Below are 18200 nucleotides of genomic sequence, written 5' to 3' on the forward strand. Positions count from 1 at the left end.
AAACTCAAACAAACAAATAGGCTTCAACTATGCATAAGATGTTAAACAGAACAGCATCAATGAACTGCCAAATGCTCTGGGCCACGCTGCCCTCTTCTTCGGAGTGCTCCGTGCCGACGGACATCGACACCTAGTGGCCGACAATCTTCTTCGTTTTGTCTGATTTAGCTTCTCGGTGCAGAAATCACTAGCCTCGGTAGTAGGTGGGATGGGGATATCCCACCTGGACGAACGGCGTCGCTGCCTCATGAATAAATCCAGAATTCGGCTCAACCCTGACACATGTGTGTGTAGCTGTCAGAAGCAGTATTGTCCGTATTTTCCGGAGTGGCATGTCTGCGATCGAAGACTTGACAGGTGAATAGTGGTGCAGCCGTCGTCTGGATGTCTGGAAGGACAAGGCTTGGGTTGGTCCAAGAGGCGGAAAGATCTTATTGGATGTCGGTAGAAATCCCGAGTTCGACGTCGCCTATTGATTGGCCAGTTTCTCCCCGAAGCAAGACCCCATTACCGGGCAAAGCATGAAGGAGTTATTCATCAATAGATGCTTCGTCGTGCAAACAACTCACGCATCATTTCACAAATTCCTTCATACTCCAACGCTTGGAGCCCGACATGTGCGCAGGAACACCCACATACATGAGCTCGTCTCCTTTTCCAACAGGTGGCAAAGCCGATAAATCCGAGTTGTTCGCGTAGTTTTTGACTGAGTCTGAGCCCGGCATGTCATACGACTTGCCGCCGGCAAGAGCATCAAGCCTTGGGCCAGAGGCTTCATAAGGACGACCAGCGAGGAATATGTCCTTTTCGTTGGCGCCATTAAGACTAGCGATGTTCCTGGCATTGTCGTTGCGACGGCGTGAGTAGCGCTGGCCCAGAAAGAACGACAGAAGAGCTAGCAGAATGACTCCCAGGGCGACGCCGACACCGATTCCAGCTTTAGCACCGGTAGACAGTCCTTTAGATGTAGATGAAGAATGCGAGGTTTGTGACGAAAGACCGCTACCAGTTGCCGATGAGAGCGGTGAACTCGATGATGAGCTTGCTGTCGAAGATGATGTCGCAGAGATGGAACTCGAGGTCGATACCGCGCTGGTGATTTCGGAATTTGAACTGATGGGAACCTCTCCTAATGGAGATGACGTGGTCAATATCGGTGTTTCTGGGGTTGGTGCAGCCGTGGTTGGTGCTACAACAGGAGCAGTCGTCTAATTGTGTTGTGGTCAGCCTCTAGCTATGGCAAAGTGAACGTGGAGAGTTCAACAATGAGAAGGTTGTTAACGACATATAGTGCCGCTATTGCAAGCGCAATGCAGTCGCGCATCACATAGAATGGTAGGAGCTTACCGCTGGCGTCGGATCTGGTCCGAGAATCGTCGAGTAGCCGACAGTATTGACGACTACTTGACTTGTGGTCAGAGAGATGGTAGAAATAATCGTGCTTGTGCTCGAGCCAGCTATAACACCAGTCGATATGATTGTGGTCGTTTGGCCATCGATCGTAGTGGTGATTGTCGTCACAGTGTCTGGTACCGCGTCGGTAGCGGGAACGATCGAGTAAATCGTCACCAAAGAAGGTATAACTGTCGGTATCGTTTCAGTCGAGAGAATAGGATCGGTCGCAATGGGCACCGAAGGCGATGCAATGCAGAAGCACAGGAAAATGTTCAAGGCCAGCAAACGAAACACTCTCTGGTGATTTATCATGGTGCCCATGTCGCTGCAAAGGTCATACAAGCGTTGGTCCAAGTTTCAGAAGAGAGTCGCGAAGGCAGGGGGGATAGGGCGAGACTTGAGTCGGAAAAAGAGGTGCCTCGTGGTGTTGACGAAATTTCAGGGCACAACCTTGTCAAAATCTCATGTGCACTGGGGGTTTGCGAGACTTGCCTGAAAGGCCGGGCCCCAGAGGGCGAGCCGGCGTCATCTGCCTGCTGCGGAACTTGTGGCTTCATGCTAAAAGATCGCTGGCTTGACAGGTGGAGGGTGGTTCTGGAGAGAATAAGCGAGGAATGGGTAAGGGGCGCGAGAAGGCTGAGAAGTACGCCATGTCATTGGCTGGATGCAAGGCCGACGTTTTTCCCTTTTGGGGAGGCGGAAATTGGCTTCATCCACGTCACTCGGATGGTTCGAGCTGGAGTTCAAAAGGGTGTGCTCGTGTTAATAGCATCTCCCGGAAAGGAGATCCTCAGCATCCACCCACATCTGGTGACATTTTCTAGGCAGAGGGTAAGCGAAGGCCGCATGAACCTGAGCCGTGATTGAGCCTTCAGCCGAGTCGCCGAGCATCACTCAGAGCAAACGCGTCCAGAGGCCTAGTCTGGCCCCCAACCCATCAACTAGGTATATTATGAGCCTACCTACTCGTATTTCAGACGGGGGACGGGAAGTACTAACTTATATCGGGTGCAACTGTTTGCCAATTCACGACTACATAAGCGCAGGAAGTGAAGTTAAGCAATATAAACAACTGACAGCGCGTCATTCAGACATGACGCTCCTCAACCTAAATGAATATGGAGAGATCCATCAACTCCCATATCCGTCTTTAAGAGGCTTCGGTAATGAATCCAGGCGTATGTAGTTCGACTAGCCAACTTGGGCCAGAAGATCTAAGCCGAATCATCTCTGACACTCACGAGCAAGATGGAAGACCTCTTCGAAACATCAGACACTCACAGTGGCTGTACCATTCCTAACTGACTCGTTGAAGAGAGTCTCGTCGCGAGGCTGCAAGGGGGCTGGCTGGCAAGTCGCAAGACTTGTCTCTACTCACGACCCTACGAGTAGGTCAGGGTTGTGATGCATATGTAAACACGTTGGGGTGGAAAGAAACGAAACTCTCGTGGGCTCCATATGAACTGTCTTCCTCCTCGTGCCGCATGCAGGGTGCCCACCCACCAACACAGCCTTGGTGGTCAGATTACTAGACGCTCTCGTATTTCATGTCATGTTGACGATCTGGGGCAATCAAACCCCCTCGTATTCTGATCTGAGGAAATTGAGCTATCTTATGCACGGTTCGATGACCTCGGACTCCGAGATGGCCGCACGTTTTGGGGGTTGATGTCCCTACTTTTAAGGTTTTCTTCAACACGCGTTTCCAGCGCGTTTCTGAAGTCATCAATTCGCCAAAGGCAATCTCGAAGCCTCGATCCCCGCAAAATTGATCCGGCCGGTGATTCACGTCCTCTTTCGTCTTACTTTTTGTCTTACACTTTGATAGCCTTGAAATCAAGACGTTCCAGAAGGAGGACAAGAAGAACAGTCTAGACTATCACACAAAAACAAAGACGATGGATGTGATGACCCTGAGAAAGGGCACTCGGGTTTCATCCCAGACAAAAGGTAGCTGGTGGGATTGAGTATGACTACCGAGTACTTGTACTCAGTACTGCAGATCGTATGGTGCAGTGTGGCGGTACCTGTAGCCTTGCATAGAAAGCTGGAAAAGCAGGTCCTTTATGCCTGGCAAACTCGACATCCTGGCGCTGGCCTTCGTCGTCCCCCTAAGTAGTAAACCGCACCCCCCGTCACGGCCTCCTGCTAGTGTGTGATATCAAGCACACCATCAGACATTTAATACCCTTCGTCGCCGGCACCACAAGATGCGGTTCCACTTTGACGTACAACACCCTTTTGTCTTGACTTGCCGAATACCGGGTTGCGATCACGTTGCTAAAGAGCATTCCCCAAACCAGAGGAACAGTGGTCACCACAGCGTGGCTTTAACGGATCTTGTCTCTTTCCATAGGAGGCACTTCGAGTGTCCTGCATAGACGGCCAAACTGACGTTCCTTGGTATGGACTAAGGATCAGGGCTACTTTGGCAGCCAGACCCTGCTTTTTCGATTGCACACTGGGGATCGTCCCAGTAGTTGTTCGACTCCCAGTCCAGCAGCTGTTTCACGTCCCCAGTTCGACTCGTTCAATAGTTTTTTCAACGACGGGCAAGATATCCGCCATTTGATTGGCATCTCGTAACACAGCAGTGACATCATCTCTCCTGCTCGCCAAGTCATCGCGCACCTTATCATATGCTTCCTCCTTTGCGATGTATTCTCTGATTGCCTCCTTCTTCCCAAAGTCGATGTAAAGTCTCGTATCACGTAGCCTGACCAACACATTGTCCAGCCTCATGAAGAACCGACAGAGGAGAAGTAATCGCGCAGGCATAACGCGGATCTTGCATGAAAGCATGGCAATGCCATTGTCGGCAAGCTCATCCTCATACAAGATCACATCATCGAAGAACAGAATCGGATCTGGTCGCTTTAATAGCTCGAAAGGGATGGCTTCAGTTGCGGCCTGAAATTCTGGGCTCCCAGGCGCAAGATCACCTTTATAGTCAGTGGTATAGGACCAATCGAATGGTTTGATGACTTCTTTGATGTCATGCGTGTCTTCTCTGCTCTGTTGCCATTCTCGGGAGTAGGCGACCTTCAGCCGCCTCTCCCCGGTCTTGTCAACCCGGTCTAACGCCCCAAAGGCATCGAATTTGATCCCCCAGTGCGAAGGCGCATGTTCAATCGCCACAAAATTGTCACCAAAAATCATCTCCGGCGGAGCGATTCCCAGCTTATTTGTCATCTCTTCGATAGGTCTGGCCTTCAAGATGGGCAATTTCTGGGTAGTGATGCGGAAGCCTTCGATTGAGAACGACCGCGGTGGAGCAGCAGTGGGCGAGGGGAAGGTTGTGTTGAAGCCATCTGGTGGCCGATGACCGTTGACCGCCATGGTGCGTCAATTCCGACGTCACCTGGGGGTCTGCCAGAGGACCCTTGGAACGATACGGATGTCAGAATGGTAAATGGGACTTGGTATTCGGTGTCGAACGAGATGTGAAAGACGAAATCGCAAGGTCTTTGGTGCCGGCCTGGCGCAACGTGGGGAAGCGAAGCAAGGGAGGGTGTAACGCCGCATGCTGAGGGGTGGCGTGGGTGGTTGCCCCGACCGACGATCAGTGTTTATGCCAAGACTTGTCCGACTGCGATAGATGACCGAGTCGCCGAAAACCACCGACTGTTGTTACTACTCAACTGCGCCCAGCTATATTCATCTTGGAGACTGCAATATCGTCCCTGTTTGTCTGTTCCCTCATCTCTCGCTGCCCGTACTCCTCGTCAAAATGGCCACCAAGACATTGGAATCTCGCTTCGAACACCTCAGTGTCAACGACGAAAATGAGGCACCCACGACAACAATGCTCAAATCAAAGGTAAGTTGCTAGTTTGATAATCCTCCCTGCTTTCGCACACTGTGTCCTAACTCTGTCGCAATAGAGCGCTGGTCCGGGAGTATTACCAACCGTTTCCTCAACTCAATCCCGGACAAATCTTGTCAAGTATCCTCTCCAAGTCACCACAGAATCGAAACAGAACACTGCCTCAATCGCAACAATAACAACCACAACAACTGTCCCGACCCATCCACCTTCGCCAGTGCGGGTAGCCCTCCAGGCTGCCCGAGAATCTGGTGAGAGCGATGACTCCATACGCAATAGATCCGCCCCCAAATTCTTCTTTGACCAGCCACAAGCACCCAAACAATTCCACCTTGGGATGTTTGAGATCGGAAAACCGCTCGGTAAGGGAAAGTTCGGCCGAGTATATCTCGCACGAGAAAGGTCATCAGGGTTCGTGTGCGCTCTCAAGGTCCTTCACAAATCCGAGCTGCAACAAGGCAAGGTGGAGAAGCAAGTTCGAAGAGAAATCGAGATTCAGTCAAACCTCAGACATCCGAATATTCTGAGACTCTTTGGTCATTTTCACGACAGCAAGCGAGTGTTCCTCATCCTCGAATTCGCGGGCAAGGGAGAGCTGTATAAGCATCTCCGAAAAGAAGGTCGATTCCCGGAGTGGAAAGCCGCACAATACATTGCTCAGATGGCCGCCGCCCTCAAGTATCTGCACAAAAAGCATGTCATGCACAGAGACATCAAGCCCGAAAACATTCTGGTCGGCATCCATGGAGAGATCAAGATTTCAGACTTCGGCTGGTCAGTGCACGCTCCAAACAACCGAAGACAAACAATGTGCGGCACATTAGATTACCTGCCTCCGGAGATGCTTAAGCCTGGAAGCTCCGACAATTTCTACAATGAAAAGGTCGATCTATGGAGCTTAGGTGTTTTGACGTATGAGTTCCTGGTTGGAGAAGCGCCCTTTGAGGACACGACGATCATGACACAGCGAAGGATTGCACGATGCGACATGACGGTTCCCAGCTTTGTCAGTCCTGAAGCCAAGGACCTCATCATGCGAGTGAGTTGATCCCACATGTCTTGGAGCATTCCTGGAAAGTTGCTAACAACGTATTATAGCTCTTGGTCCTTGACCCCGAGAAGCGAATTCCACTTGATGATGTACTCCGACATCCGTGGGTTGTCAAGCACTGTATAACAAAGGGTGGCGAACGAGGCTTTCAGAGAGCATCTGGGAGTAGCAAGGATAGAGACTCGAGCTCCGATTCATGATCTCGTGGGAAAGACAGGGAGACTATCCAACGTGCCGCCCACAAGGCGAGTGCTCAAACACGGAAATGAGCGACTTTTTTTTGAGACGAAGATCAATGCGGCGTATGAAAGGGAAGGCGAACTGGCTTTGGCTCGTCCTTTTGAATTGGCGAGGATCTGTTCGGGATACACGGCCGGCAAGAGGTGTGTACAAGTATATTCATGGGAAATGGTTGTTGGATGACAATTCTTCACTTGGGCTGTATGTCCATCGCATTCGCACAGAAGCGTTCGGACATCTCTGCGATTTATGCATCTCGCGCTTATATTCTCTGCCGTAATTAGTACGGTGAGACTTTTATCTGAAAAACGCCAAAGTGACAAATTGCTATGACGAAACCGCCCACTGCTTTTTCCATTGTACCATGATGCCAGACAAGGATTGTGGTATAACTATATGATTCGACTTTAAAGGTGTATACTTCCACCCTGGGCGTTGTCTTCATTTGCAAGTTAATCTGTCCTTCGACCTCCTCGGGTTATCAGGCAAGGTGAATGCAGACGATCCATCGACACGGACTTCTCCTATGAGAACCATCTGAGGCTCTGGCGTGACTCTCCGGACTGGGTTCCGGCTTCTCACAACAGGACATTTCTTTGGCTGAACGTCGACTTCAAACCCCATCTTCAACTCGATCAAGGTCTTCACAATGGGGGACGCTGGGGGCGCAGAAAGAGGCATCCGCATTGCCATCGACGTGAGTTTACCAGGTCTCCACCGTTCGTCTTCAGGGTATCTGAATCTGACCTGGCACAGCGAGGAGGGACGTTCACGGACTGCGTTGGGAACCCAGGCACGGGGCGCATGGAAGATGATATTATCATCAAACTTCTGTCGGAGGACCCTTCGAACTACGACGATGCGCCCCTGGAAGGGATTCGAAGGCTCATGTCGAAGTTCACGGGTCGAGAGATTCCCCGAGGCGAAGCACTCGACACGAGTAAGATAGAGAGCATCCGCATGGGCACGACCGTCGCTACCAATGCATTGCTGGAGCGTAAAGGGGAGAAGATGGCCATGGTCGTGACCAAGGGATTTAAAGACTGCTTGGAGATTGGGAACCAGTCTCGCCCGAAGATCTTCGATCTGGCCATTCGAAGACCAGACGTCCTATATCAGAAAGTCGTCGAGGTGGATGAAAGAGTGACGCTGGAAGACTACGCCGAAGATCCTACACGGCACAAGACGAAAGCGGAAATTAGTCACGAGAACTACAAAACCAGCGAGCTGGTCCAAGGTCTGTCGGGGGAGGCCGTCAGGATACTACGAAGGCCCGAGGAGGATAGAATCAAGGGTCAACTTAAGGAACTTTTCGACGAAGGCTTCCGAAGCATTGCGGTGTGCTTGATGCACGGGTACACGTTTCCCGATCATGAAGCATTGGTCGGCAAGCTTGCCCGTGAGACTGGTTTCGAGCACGTAAGTCTCAGTCACGAACTCATGCCCATGATCAAGTTGGTTCCTCGGGCGACATCGGCCTGTGCAGATGCCTACCTCACGCCAGCCATCAGGAAATACATTTCTGGCTTCCAGGCCGGCTTTGAGGGCGGATTGGGCTCGGAGAGCGTCAAGAAGGAAGAAGGCGATAGAGGCGCAAGGTGTGAATTCATGCAGTCCGACGGTGGTCTCGTGGATGTGGATCAGTTCTCTGGCTTGCGAGCAATTCTGTCCGGTCCGGCAGGCGGTGTTGTTGGTTATGCATTGACCTCATATGACCCCGAGACCAAAACCCCTGTCATCGGATTCGACATGGGCGGGACGAGCACAGATGTCAGTCGATATGGTGCCGGGAGATACGAGCACGTCTTCGAGACCACCACCGCCGGAGTCACCATCCAATCCCCCCAGCTGGACATAAACACTGTGGCCGCAGGGGGCGGGTCCCGGTTATTCTTCAGAAATGGCTTGTTTGTCGTTGGACCGGAGTCTGCCGGTGCACACCCTGGGCCAGCATGCTACAGAAAGGGCGGTCCGCTCACCGTGACGGATGCAAACCTCTTCCTTGGTCGACTGCTCCCGGACTTCTTCCCCAAGATCTTCGGCAAAAATGAAGACGAGGGACTCGACCCCGAAGCCAGCAAGAAGCTCTTCGAAGAGCTCACAAAGGAGATCAACAGCAAGACGGATAAGAGCATGTCGGCCGACGAGGTCGCGTACGGCTTCATCAAGATCGCCAATGAGACCATGACGAGGCCGATTCGATCCTTAACTGAGGCCCGAGGGCACGATACCTCACAACATCGACTCGCGACATTTGGCGGTGCGGGAGGTCAACATGCTGTGGCAATCGCTGAATCCTTGGGGATCAGCCAAATCCTCGTCCACCGATACTCGTCTGTCCTGTCCGCCTACGGAATGGCACTTGCCGACGTCGTGGACGAAAACCAAGTTCCCGAGTCCCACGTCTGGGATATGAAAAAGGGTTCCGCCCGAGATGATCTAAAGGCAAAGATGAACGAACTCAAAGAACGTTCCCGCAAGCGCTTAAAGGACCAGGGCTTCTCCGACGACTCGATCGAGTATGAAGAGTACCTCAACATGCGCTATCGCGGCACCGAATCCGCGTTGATGGTGCTCAAGCCAAGCGCGGACGAAGCAAAGGAACTCTACGACGGCGACGACTGGGCCTTTGGCGCTGCATTCGTCCGCCAGCACGAGCAGGAATTCGGCTTCACCCTCCCCGACAGGGACATCATCGTGGACGACGTGCGCGTGCGCGGGATAGGAAAGTCCTTCCGGGGCATGTCCAAGACGGCAGACCAGCAACTCAAGGAGATCAGCCCCAAGGACGTGGCCGAGGACAAGGCCTACACGACGTCGGAGGTCTACTTCGAAGGGGGCCGTGTTCCCACAAAGATCTACCGACTGGAAGACCTCGATGTGGGCACGCGTATCCCGGGTCCCGCCATCATCGCGGACGGGACGCAGACCATCATCATCGACCCGAAGGCGTCGGCCCTGATCATCGAGACACACGTGGTGATCAACATCGGCGACGAGGGGACGGTGAAAAAGGTCAACACCAAGGAAGTCGACCCGATCCTGCTGTCCATCTTCGCGCACCGCTTCATGGCCATCGCGGAACAGATGGGCCGGGCGCTGCAAAAGACGTCTGTGAGCACCAACGTCAAGGAACGGCTGGACTATTCTTGCGCACTCTTCGACGCCGAGGGCGGTCTCGTCGCCAACGCCCCGCACCTGCCCGTCCACCTGGGCAGCATGTCGACGTGCGTGCGCACGCAGGCCGAGATCTGGAAGGGCAAACTGAAGCGCGGGGATGTCATCGTGTCCAACCACCCGGAGTACGGGGGCACGCATCTCCCGGACATCACGGTCGTGACGCCCGCCTTTTCCGGCGACAAGATTATCTTCTACGTCGCCTCGCGCGCCCACCACGCCGACATTGGCGGCATCTTGCCCGGCAGCATGCCCCCGCACTCGCGCGAGCTGTACCAAGAAGGCGCGGCCATCAAGTCGGAAAAGCTCGTGTCGGAGGGCAAATTCGACGAGAAGCGCATCACCGAGCTGCTGTACGACGAGCCCGCCCAGTATCCCGAATGCAGCGGCACGCGGTGCCTGGCGGACAACATCAACGACCTCAAGGCCCAGATCGCCGCCAACCGGAAGGGCATCAACCTGATCAGCGCTCTGATCGAGGACTACGGCGAGGAGGTCGTGCAGTTCTACATGCAGAACATCCAGGACAACGCCGAGCGGTCGGTGCGGGAGTTGTTGAAGGAAGTGCACAAGAGGTTCGAAGGCCAGCAGCTTCAGGCAATAGACTACATGGATGACGGCAGCCCCATATGCCTGAAGATCAAGATCGACCCCGACAAGGGAGAGGCCCTGTTTGACTTTGAAGGCACCGGTCCAGAAGTATACGGCAACATCAACGCGCCCGAAGCGGTGACGTACTCGGCCATCATTTACTGCCTGAGATGTCTGATTGACCAGGACATCCCTTTGAACCAGGGGTGTCTCAAGCCTGTGGAAGTACGCATCCCGCCGGGTTGTTTCCTCTCTCCGAGCGAGAAGGCCGCCGTGGTGGGCGGCAACGTCTTGACCAGCCAGCGTGTCACGGATGTGGTGTTCAAGTGCTTCGAGGCCTGTGCAGCGAGCCAAGGAGACTGCAACAACCTGACATTTGGCTTTGGTGGGAATATGAAGGGTGGGACCGAGCAGAAGGGGTTCGGATACTACGAAACTATTGCGGGTGGAAGTGGCGCGGGTAAGGACTGGGAGGGAACAAGTGGTGTGCACACGCACATGACAAACACTAGGATTACAGATGCGGAGGTCTTTGAGCGCAGATACCCTGTGATCTTGCGGGAGTTCAGTCTCAGGGCTGGCAGTGGTGGTGTGGGTCAACACAAAGGTGGAGATGGTGTGATTCGCGACATCGAGTTCCGTATCCCTGTGCAAGTCAGCATCTTGAGTGAGCGGAGAGTGTACAGGCCATACGGATTGCACGGAGGAGGTGATGCTCAATGCGGTAAGAATATCTGGGTAAGGAAGATCAAAAAAGGGGAGACCAAAGGCTTAGGAGGTGAGCATGAAGGGAAGAGACGAGAATCTGGAGACGACAATGAGTATGTGGAGAGGTATATCAACCTCGGAGCCAAGAACACTGCTAGCATGCAGCCTGGCGAGAGGATCATTGTGGTAAGTCATATTTGTTCCAATCCCGCGAAGAGTTTCGGAGGCACAAGCTGACTGATTCTTCCTCTAGATGACACCTGGTGGCGGTGGTTATGGCAAGGCGGGTGCAGAATCCCAAGTCCAGCTGAGAGAGGACTATGAGAAGCATTGGAAGAAGGGAAGCCTTGCATCCCGACTGGCGGAATGGGAGTCCAGCTCTTGATTGTGTCCTTTACCAGAAGCCAGAATGCTTCAGCCCACATCTGTCATGTCAGCTAGACACCTCGCAAGGGCCGATCAATACATACCACAGACTTTGTTCATGTACAAATGTCGACATGCCTGATCTTTCGGTGGTTTCTTGGACTGCGCTTGCTAATTGAAGCTCATCATCGACCACTCGCTACTCCACCCATTGAAAGGGGTGTCTGTGCAGCCGAGTGTGCTATCAGGTGATACTCTCACTCGTCTTCGTCACTAGTAGCTTCGATATTAGGCTTCCTGTCCATCTCTTCATCTTCCTCCGCATCTTCTGGATTGCTTCCGTCGTCCGCAGTAGGGGCATTTCCGTCGTAATTTGGCCGAGGCACCTTTTCGCCTTGTGACTTGAGTACGTTTTCGATTTGAGGCATAATCTGGACGAAGGCCGAATATTGCTCAATGCTCATTGAGATGCCCTGAAATCACGGGTCAGCACTCTCACATGTACCATATATGCACGGCATGTATACCTTCTTTCCTGGCAGCCATTCCTTGTCCTTCTCATAATACTCTCTGATGTTGACCAATTTCTTGCCCTTGAACTCGGACAGGGTCAACCGCCTCGCCTTTGAGATTTCCCAGTATGAATTCCCATCCGAGTCCACCTGCGGTTTTGAGGACGGTACGAAAGCACTTCCCGATGCACCTTTCCCACGTTTGGTGGTGGATACATCCACGTCACTGTCGTCGTTGATTGCGGACTTTCTCTTCTTGGACGGGAGGGGCATATTGCTGCCGTGTGACAGAGAGGTGATGTACGCGTTGTGAAGGTGTTCAAAGGTGTACGGATGAGAGGGATTCTTGAGGTGGTCCTTCTTGGGCGTCTTGGACGAGGATGGTCTGTTCTTCCGAGTTGTCTCCATCTTGTCCAAGGTTAACGCGGATCTCGTTTTAGGCGCGTCGTGGTTTGTCGCTCGCAATTACTTGATTCGATGTCCCTCCACGCCAGTCGTAACACGGAAAAGTCGACCGAGATGGAGCGACGTCATCCCTAAAAAAGGATTAGCGCACAAGTCACGTGCAACACAGCCAATGAGAGCCAATCGATACCCCCTCCTTTGCCATCGAAGGGTTCGACAACTTTCGTCAATTACTTTTTGACGCAGCACCTCTCGATATTACTTCAGACTCATTCAACAACCTACACACTCTTTCTTCCACGTCTGATCCTACAATCTACAGCACCCGACGACCAAACACACCACACATACCAATAATCAGCAGCCGCCATGTCACGAAGAGCTCTCCTTACCATCCCGCGCGCAATGCGCACCTCGGTCCAAACCTCCGTTGTCCGACCGAGTATCGCCTCCTCATCACCACTCAGACCCGCCGCCGTCTCGCAGCAGCGACGAAGCTATCACGAGAAGGTCCTTGATCATTATTCAAATCCAAGAAATGTTGGCTCGATGGATAAATCTGCGGTGGATGTTGGAACAGGTAGGTTGATTGAAAGAAGATTTGTGCACGTTCCGGAGCTCGGCCATTGTATGGAAAAGAGCGAGCTTCGGTCGAAACTCCATTTTGTCCACAACACAGGCTGACCGATTCATCATTATGCAGGCCTCGTCGGAGCGCCCGCTTGTGGCGATGTGATGAAACTGCAAATCAAGGTCGATCCCAACACGCAGACAATCAGCGACGTCAAGTTCAAGACCTTCGGGTGCGGTTCGGCGATCGCCTCCTCATCGTACCTCACCGAGCTGGTACGCGGCATGACACTAGAACAGGCAGGAAAGATCCGCAACACAGAGATTGCAAAGGAACTGTGTCTGCCGCCCGTCAAACTACACTGTTCGATGCTCGCAGAGGATGCTATCAAGAGCGCCATTGGCGACTATTACAAGAAAAGTAGGTCCATCTTCCAAAGATGTTTGAGTAATGTAATTAACTGTGTCTTTTCCTAGACCCCAAGGCCAAGGTGACAGACTTGGGTTCCGCCTCGGCGGGCATGCCAAAGATTGAAATTGAGCGAGTCACTGCGACAACCGATACCGGTGCGAGTGCGACGGCTTGAGGAGACTGGGTGGATAGTGGAAAATGCCTGCAGGAGAAGCAGACGAGGGCAGGATCAAACTGTGTCAATAGGCGGATACCCTTCGTTCTTCGCAAACAAACGGCAGGAGTATAGGTCGGTTTCCAAATTGAAAGGCTGATTCAGTCCATCTATTAGATTAGTTCCAGGTTTGCCGTTTGGTGTGTACTGCCTCACTCCTCTCAGCGGTTGGATTTGGGCCTCTGCAGGCCTATTTGGAGATGAAGCGCAGAGCGTCGCCAGTTCGGATGGTCTGGCTGGGCTTTTGAGGAGCCAGCAATGAGCCGCAAACCGATAAGCGACGCTCTGCGCACAGACTATCAAGGGAAGGGTAGGCGAGATCAGCAGCAAGTTTATTGTCTGTCGCTATCATCCCAGGTTAATACGAATATGTACCTACGGACAAAAATATTTCGTATATTGCAATACCGATGTTCTCTTTGTCCTTTATGCTTGATACGAGGTAGCCCAGGCCAGCCCAATTGCCTAAATTGACTAAACATACTACGTTATCTTATCGGATACTGCACTTCGTGTCGAACTGTCTCTGTCTCTATATCCATATATAAGTCTCTATATATATCTACCATTCTCCGCGCCCGAAAATGCTCGTTTCCGGCATGTATGTTGTATCTCAACGCTCCCCCACCCACCTTCCCTCTCCTCAGCCGTGGTCTATATCTCTACATTTACACTACCCCTACCCCTACCACGGCACCAAATCCCCCGTGTACGTGTAGAACTTGCCCGAGTCCGAGTCCTTTAGGGTGTGCAGGGTCTTGAGCATTCCCTGTTTTACCAACCGCCGTTAGTGTCGACAGAAGTGAGAAAAAGGGAGTACCGGGTACGAGATATGTACAAACTCACTGAAATGCTGACGTCGGGTTCGAGAATTGCGCCTTCGCCGCCCATTCGTGTCTTGACCCAGCCTGGATAGAAGAATGTCCCCAAGGAGGGGAGTTTTGTCAGCTGTGGTCGTAGGTATATGTAAAGTCTCTTCGGTCAATGTGTGATATATCCCTCGAAAGGCCAAGCACATACGTCTCTCTTTATCAAGGGTGTCGATTTTTAAGAAAAGGATGGGGAATGAAGGGGAATAAGGGGGAAACGTACCGGGATCCATGCAAATGACTTTGATGCCGCGGTCCTTCAGCTGCTCGCTCTGATGCACCGTCAACATGTTCAGGGCGGCCTTGGAGATGGAGTACGTCGTGCATTTCGGTCTGTAGATAACACCACACGCACGTGTGGATATCGTTGAGTATTTGATTTTTCTCTCTCCAGATCTTGCTTTCTCGGGACGATCAATGGTCTCTAAAAGGGGAGGCGGAAAGGAAAGGAAAGGAAAGGGGAAAGGATAGATGGGAGACAGACACAACAGCACAACACGACACAACACAAGCAGAGCAAAGCAGACCAGACCAAAGGAGAACAGCACAAAGAAATGACCTTACAGTTTCTTCCCGCAACTCCCCAACCCACTACTCATGTTCATCACCGCGCTGCCCTCGCGCAGACACGGCAACAGCGCCTTCACCGTCTCCGCCGGCCCCACGACGTTGACGTCGATATGCCTCCGCAGACTCTCGGCCGTCATGTCCAGACTGGTCTCCTCGGGGGTGGCGTTGATGCCGGCGTTGTTGACGAGGTAGTCGACGGGCTTGCCGGCGAGGGTGGCCCTGACGGCGTCACCAAAGGCCTGGATCGACGCGACGTCGCCCGTGTCGCATTCGAGGATGTGGACTTTGCTCTTCGCGCCGGAGCCGGACCGGGAAGCGAGTTGTTTGAGATCGTCCAGCTCGCCTTGTAAGCTCCGCACCGCGGCGATGATGTTGTTGTCGTCGTTGTCCGCGGAGAGTTGGCGCACGAACTCGAGACCCAGACCTCTGTTCGCGCCCGTTATGATGTACGTCGGCATCGTTGCAGAGACTCGCAGGCGTTTGTCGTTTTCCTCGTCTCTTGGATACTAGGTATAGAGGTAGGTATAGTCAATCACACCGTCTATCTATACGACGCGAGGGACGGTAAATACAGTCCTCCGACCACAAAAGACGAATCTAAATGGCCAAAACAATACCGAGAAGAGAGATAAAATCAATATTGGTATCCGAATATGTATGTACCCGCCCAATCTTCCCAGCCAGCCAGCGCGGAGATACAGGATTGAAAAAGGGACCGGGACAAAAAAACACCTCATGGAGTAATTAGCCTATTACTACATAAGGTACTGGGTACATATCAATTACTATTACACACTCATACATGTTCCCACCTCTGTCTTCAATTCATCCGCCCATTTACCCTGGCACTCCCGGGTGTCTGCCTGGTCGGGGACAAAAAAACGTACATGTACAAACAATATTCGCCGAGGTTGCGGGTCGCTGATACATATTACAATGCTAATCTCGGATTGATAAAGACCTGGGCGGGTTCGGACATGTCGTCTCTTGATGGAAGCACTGGCCTTATACAGAACTCCACATCCATAGAGTGCGACACCATTTGGGAGGAAGAAGACGCTGTTTGATGTGATGGAGACGGCCATTCTCGGCGGAAAAAGGGTGATGCAGCCTCGCTCAGTCCTCAGGCACTGGCTCCGCAATCTGAAATCGCTCAGACAATCATAGAGGGATATATTATGTGTTACCTGATGAACTACTTTCACGAGACACAGACTGTCGCTCAGAAGTGCTTGCGCATGAGATCCATCTTCCAGGACATGCGATGATCGCTTGCAAACCCAGTCTCTGTCTCAAAGTTGCCGGAGATATCAACTCGCTCGGGCCCTCGTGGCCGTCCACAATCTACTGACGTCGAGTCGTGGCGAGCGTCAGAACACAGCCCAATCAATGATATGGGAGTCCTGGGTCCCAGATGCAATGCTAGATTTCCTCCATCACGTCCTCATCAACGTCGTCATCCGCTGCTCTCCTCCCACTCCCCTTGCCTCCCTTGTCATCTCTCATCTTCTTGAGCTTCTTCAGGAAGTCAATGTATTCTTTGGAGATTTCCAGTCGATGTTCCGTGTCTTGAACGTGTTTGAGGAGGACTTGTAGCTCTCGCGTCTGGGCGACAAGTGCCGACTCAACTTGTGCTTCGGGTTGTGTGGATGCTGACGTCGGTAGGAACCGTAGAATCTCGGTGCCGCTTTCACTCCTGGTGACCACCGCACTGAGTTCGCCAGTCACGATCAATGTGTCAATATATGCTTTCGTCTCGGTGAGATTTGACGGATCTGGCGACGTCCGTTTGGCGACTTCCGCTATGGAGAGCGCCGCAAACGTTCTGCTGAGTCTCTGGACAGCAAACTTTCGGAATGCCTCAAAGACCTCGACCGCGAGGCCATAGTTTCCATCGTCCTGCCAAATATGATTGCCCGCCTCAATTTCCGCACGCAACAATTCGACGTTGGATCCCTTGAAAACGTCGGCGACAGCTTCGTACGGTCTGGCAAGCGCCCGAATATGCCGGATTGCATTCTGACCAACAGATTTTGGTACTGGGGGAGTGCTGCCGGTCCGCAAGAGACCGACAAACAGCCATTTCTTATAGGCCTCCACCATAATAGCGCTGGCAACATTCTGAGTTGTTGGTGCTGTGAGGACAACTTCGAGAAAAAACATAGCCTCCTTGTATCTCCTCAACGCCATGTAACACATGCCACCCATCAGATAGTATTCGAGATATGTCCGACTTGTGATTGGTTGACTCAGACCTGTCACCGGACTCAAAAAGGTCCATGGCTGATCCGAATTCGAGCAGAGACATCGATGTATGCGGAAATCGTGCTTGGAGGGAGGAATGTGATAGATCGGAAGGTCGAGGATACGAACGGCTTCGGCATATGCTTGCGACAGCAGACAGAGGCGGAGAAAGGTGCGGTGTGTGGATGTCAGGGTAGATGAGGTGCTGTCGAGTCGGAGAATGACATGGTGCAGCAGTTGGATAGCAGGGACGTAATTAGCGGTCTGCTCTGCGCCTACCGCGACACAATCGACAAGCCGCAGTATTTGGGCACCGCAATATCGTGCTTGGATCGGGTCGAATTCGAGGAGAAGCTGAGTGATGTAAGGCCAGAAGGCACCTTCAGGTAGGGCGGTGGATGGTAGTTGTTTTGGCGCCGCCTTTCCACTGGCTACAGATGTTTCGATGCCTGCGACAAGGACATAGGTGTACAGAATGGTGTGTGCAAAGGGTGAGAGTGCCTGTTATCTGGTCAAACTCTGTGTCAGGCTTGCTTGCAATGACATACATCAAGATCATCTTTCGCGGGTGCGATATCCTGCGCAGAAAGCTTGCTCAATTTGTTCACCAGCGCCTTTGCAGCTTTGTCAAAGCGATCTTCTTCTTGCGGCAGAGAGATTGAGACGAGAGCACTGCTCTCCGCTAGGAGTTTGTCCATGACCAGCGATCGATGCCGGAATCTGGCTGCGCAAGTTCGTTCACGGATCTGCCATGTGCGAGGGTGCAGAGCGGTCTCAACGCGGCCGACTGTGACTTGGTTGTGGAAGATAGAGTTACAGCAACTCTCCGGTGTTTCAGGCTGGGAATTAACGTAGACTGAAACCCGAGGAGACTGTACCAAGTACAGTGTGGACTGAACGAGACAGTAAATGGGATGCAGGCTGAAGCATGGCTTGCTTTGGTGGGTTGACTACCCCATAAGTGCGGGACGCAGTGACTCTCCATCAGCCTCGTCACGTCTTGGCATTACAGCCTTGTCGATACCTTTCCAACTGAAGCCTTCGCCAGTG

The 18200-nt window shown here is 52.5% G+C and overlaps 8 protein-coding genes across 8 annotated transcripts; 3 read left to right on the forward strand and 5 right to left on the reverse strand.

Moving 5' to 3' along the window:
• Positions 1 to 572: 572 nt before the first annotated feature.
• Positions 573 to 1716, reverse strand: AYO20_01127 (hypothetical protein; the record flags this gene model as incomplete). The annotated part of the gene is made up of 2 exons (XM_022639434.1): positions 573 to 1208; positions 1348 to 1716. 2 exons carry the CDS (start codon positions 1714 to 1716, stop codon positions 573 to 575), a joined length of 1005 nt encoding a protein of 334 aa, XP_022504742.1.
• A 2187-nt stretch (positions 1717 to 3903) lies between these two features.
• Positions 3904 to 4734, reverse strand: AYO20_01128 (hypothetical protein; the record flags this gene model as incomplete). Its single annotated transcript, XM_022639435.1, has 1 exon — positions 3904 to 4734. One exon carries the CDS (start codon positions 4732 to 4734, stop codon positions 3904 to 3906), a length of 831 nt encoding a protein of 276 aa, XP_022504743.1.
• A 391-nt stretch (positions 4735 to 5125) lies between these two features.
• AYO20_01129 (hypothetical protein) lies at positions 5126 to 6472 on the forward strand (the record flags this gene model as incomplete). The annotated part of the gene is made up of 4 exons (XM_022639436.1): positions 5126 to 5215; positions 5280 to 5583; positions 5632 to 6260; positions 6320 to 6472. 4 exons carry the CDS (start codon positions 5126 to 5128, stop codon positions 6470 to 6472), a joined length of 1176 nt encoding a protein of 391 aa, XP_022504744.1.
• A 689-nt stretch (positions 6473 to 7161) lies between these two features.
• On the forward strand, positions 7162 to 11373 carry AYO20_01130 (hypothetical protein; the record flags this gene model as incomplete). Its single annotated transcript, XM_022639437.1, has 3 exons — positions 7162 to 7209; positions 7269 to 11174; positions 11242 to 11373. The coding sequence occupies 3 exons, from the start codon at positions 7162 to 7164 to the stop codon at positions 11371 to 11373; spliced, it is 4086 nt and encodes a 1361-aa protein (XP_022504745.1).
• Positions 11374 to 11611: 238 nt separating this feature from the next.
• On the reverse strand, positions 11612 to 12274 carry AYO20_01131 (hypothetical protein; the record flags this gene model as incomplete). The annotated part of the gene is made up of 2 exons (XM_022639438.1): positions 11612 to 11827; positions 11882 to 12274. The coding sequence occupies 2 exons, from the start codon at positions 12272 to 12274 to the stop codon at positions 11612 to 11614; spliced, it is 609 nt and encodes a 202-aa protein (XP_022504746.1).
• A 366-nt stretch (positions 12275 to 12640) lies between these two features.
• AYO20_01132 (iron sulfur cluster assembly protein 2, mitochondrial) lies at positions 12641 to 13428 on the forward strand (the record flags this gene model as incomplete). The annotated part of the gene is made up of 3 exons (XM_022639439.1): positions 12641 to 12851; positions 12975 to 13262; positions 13319 to 13428. The coding sequence occupies 3 exons, from the start codon at positions 12641 to 12643 to the stop codon at positions 13426 to 13428; spliced, it is 609 nt and encodes a 202-aa protein (XP_022504747.1).
• Positions 13429 to 14152: 724 nt separating this feature from the next.
• AYO20_01133 (hypothetical protein) lies at positions 14153 to 15364 on the reverse strand (the record flags this gene model as incomplete). The annotated part of the gene is made up of 4 exons (XM_022639440.1): positions 14153 to 14236; positions 14314 to 14375; positions 14560 to 14669; positions 14901 to 15364. 4 exons carry the CDS (start codon positions 15362 to 15364, stop codon positions 14153 to 14155), a joined length of 720 nt encoding a protein of 239 aa, XP_022504748.1.
• A 964-nt stretch (positions 15365 to 16328) lies between these two features.
• AYO20_01134 (hypothetical protein) lies at positions 16329 to 17848 on the reverse strand (the record flags this gene model as incomplete). The annotated part of the gene is made up of 2 exons (XM_022639441.1): positions 16329 to 17651; positions 17699 to 17848. 2 exons carry the CDS (start codon positions 17846 to 17848, stop codon positions 16329 to 16331), a joined length of 1473 nt encoding a protein of 490 aa, XP_022504749.1.
• Positions 17849 to 18200: the final 352 nt, after the last annotated feature.

This window comes from Fonsecaea nubica (assembly GCF_001646965.1).
Source record: "Fonsecaea nubica strain CBS 269.64 chromosome Unknown Scaff4, whole genome shotgun sequence".
NCBI lineage: Eukaryota > Fungi > Ascomycota > Eurotiomycetes > Chaetothyriales > Herpotrichiellaceae > Fonsecaea > Fonsecaea nubica.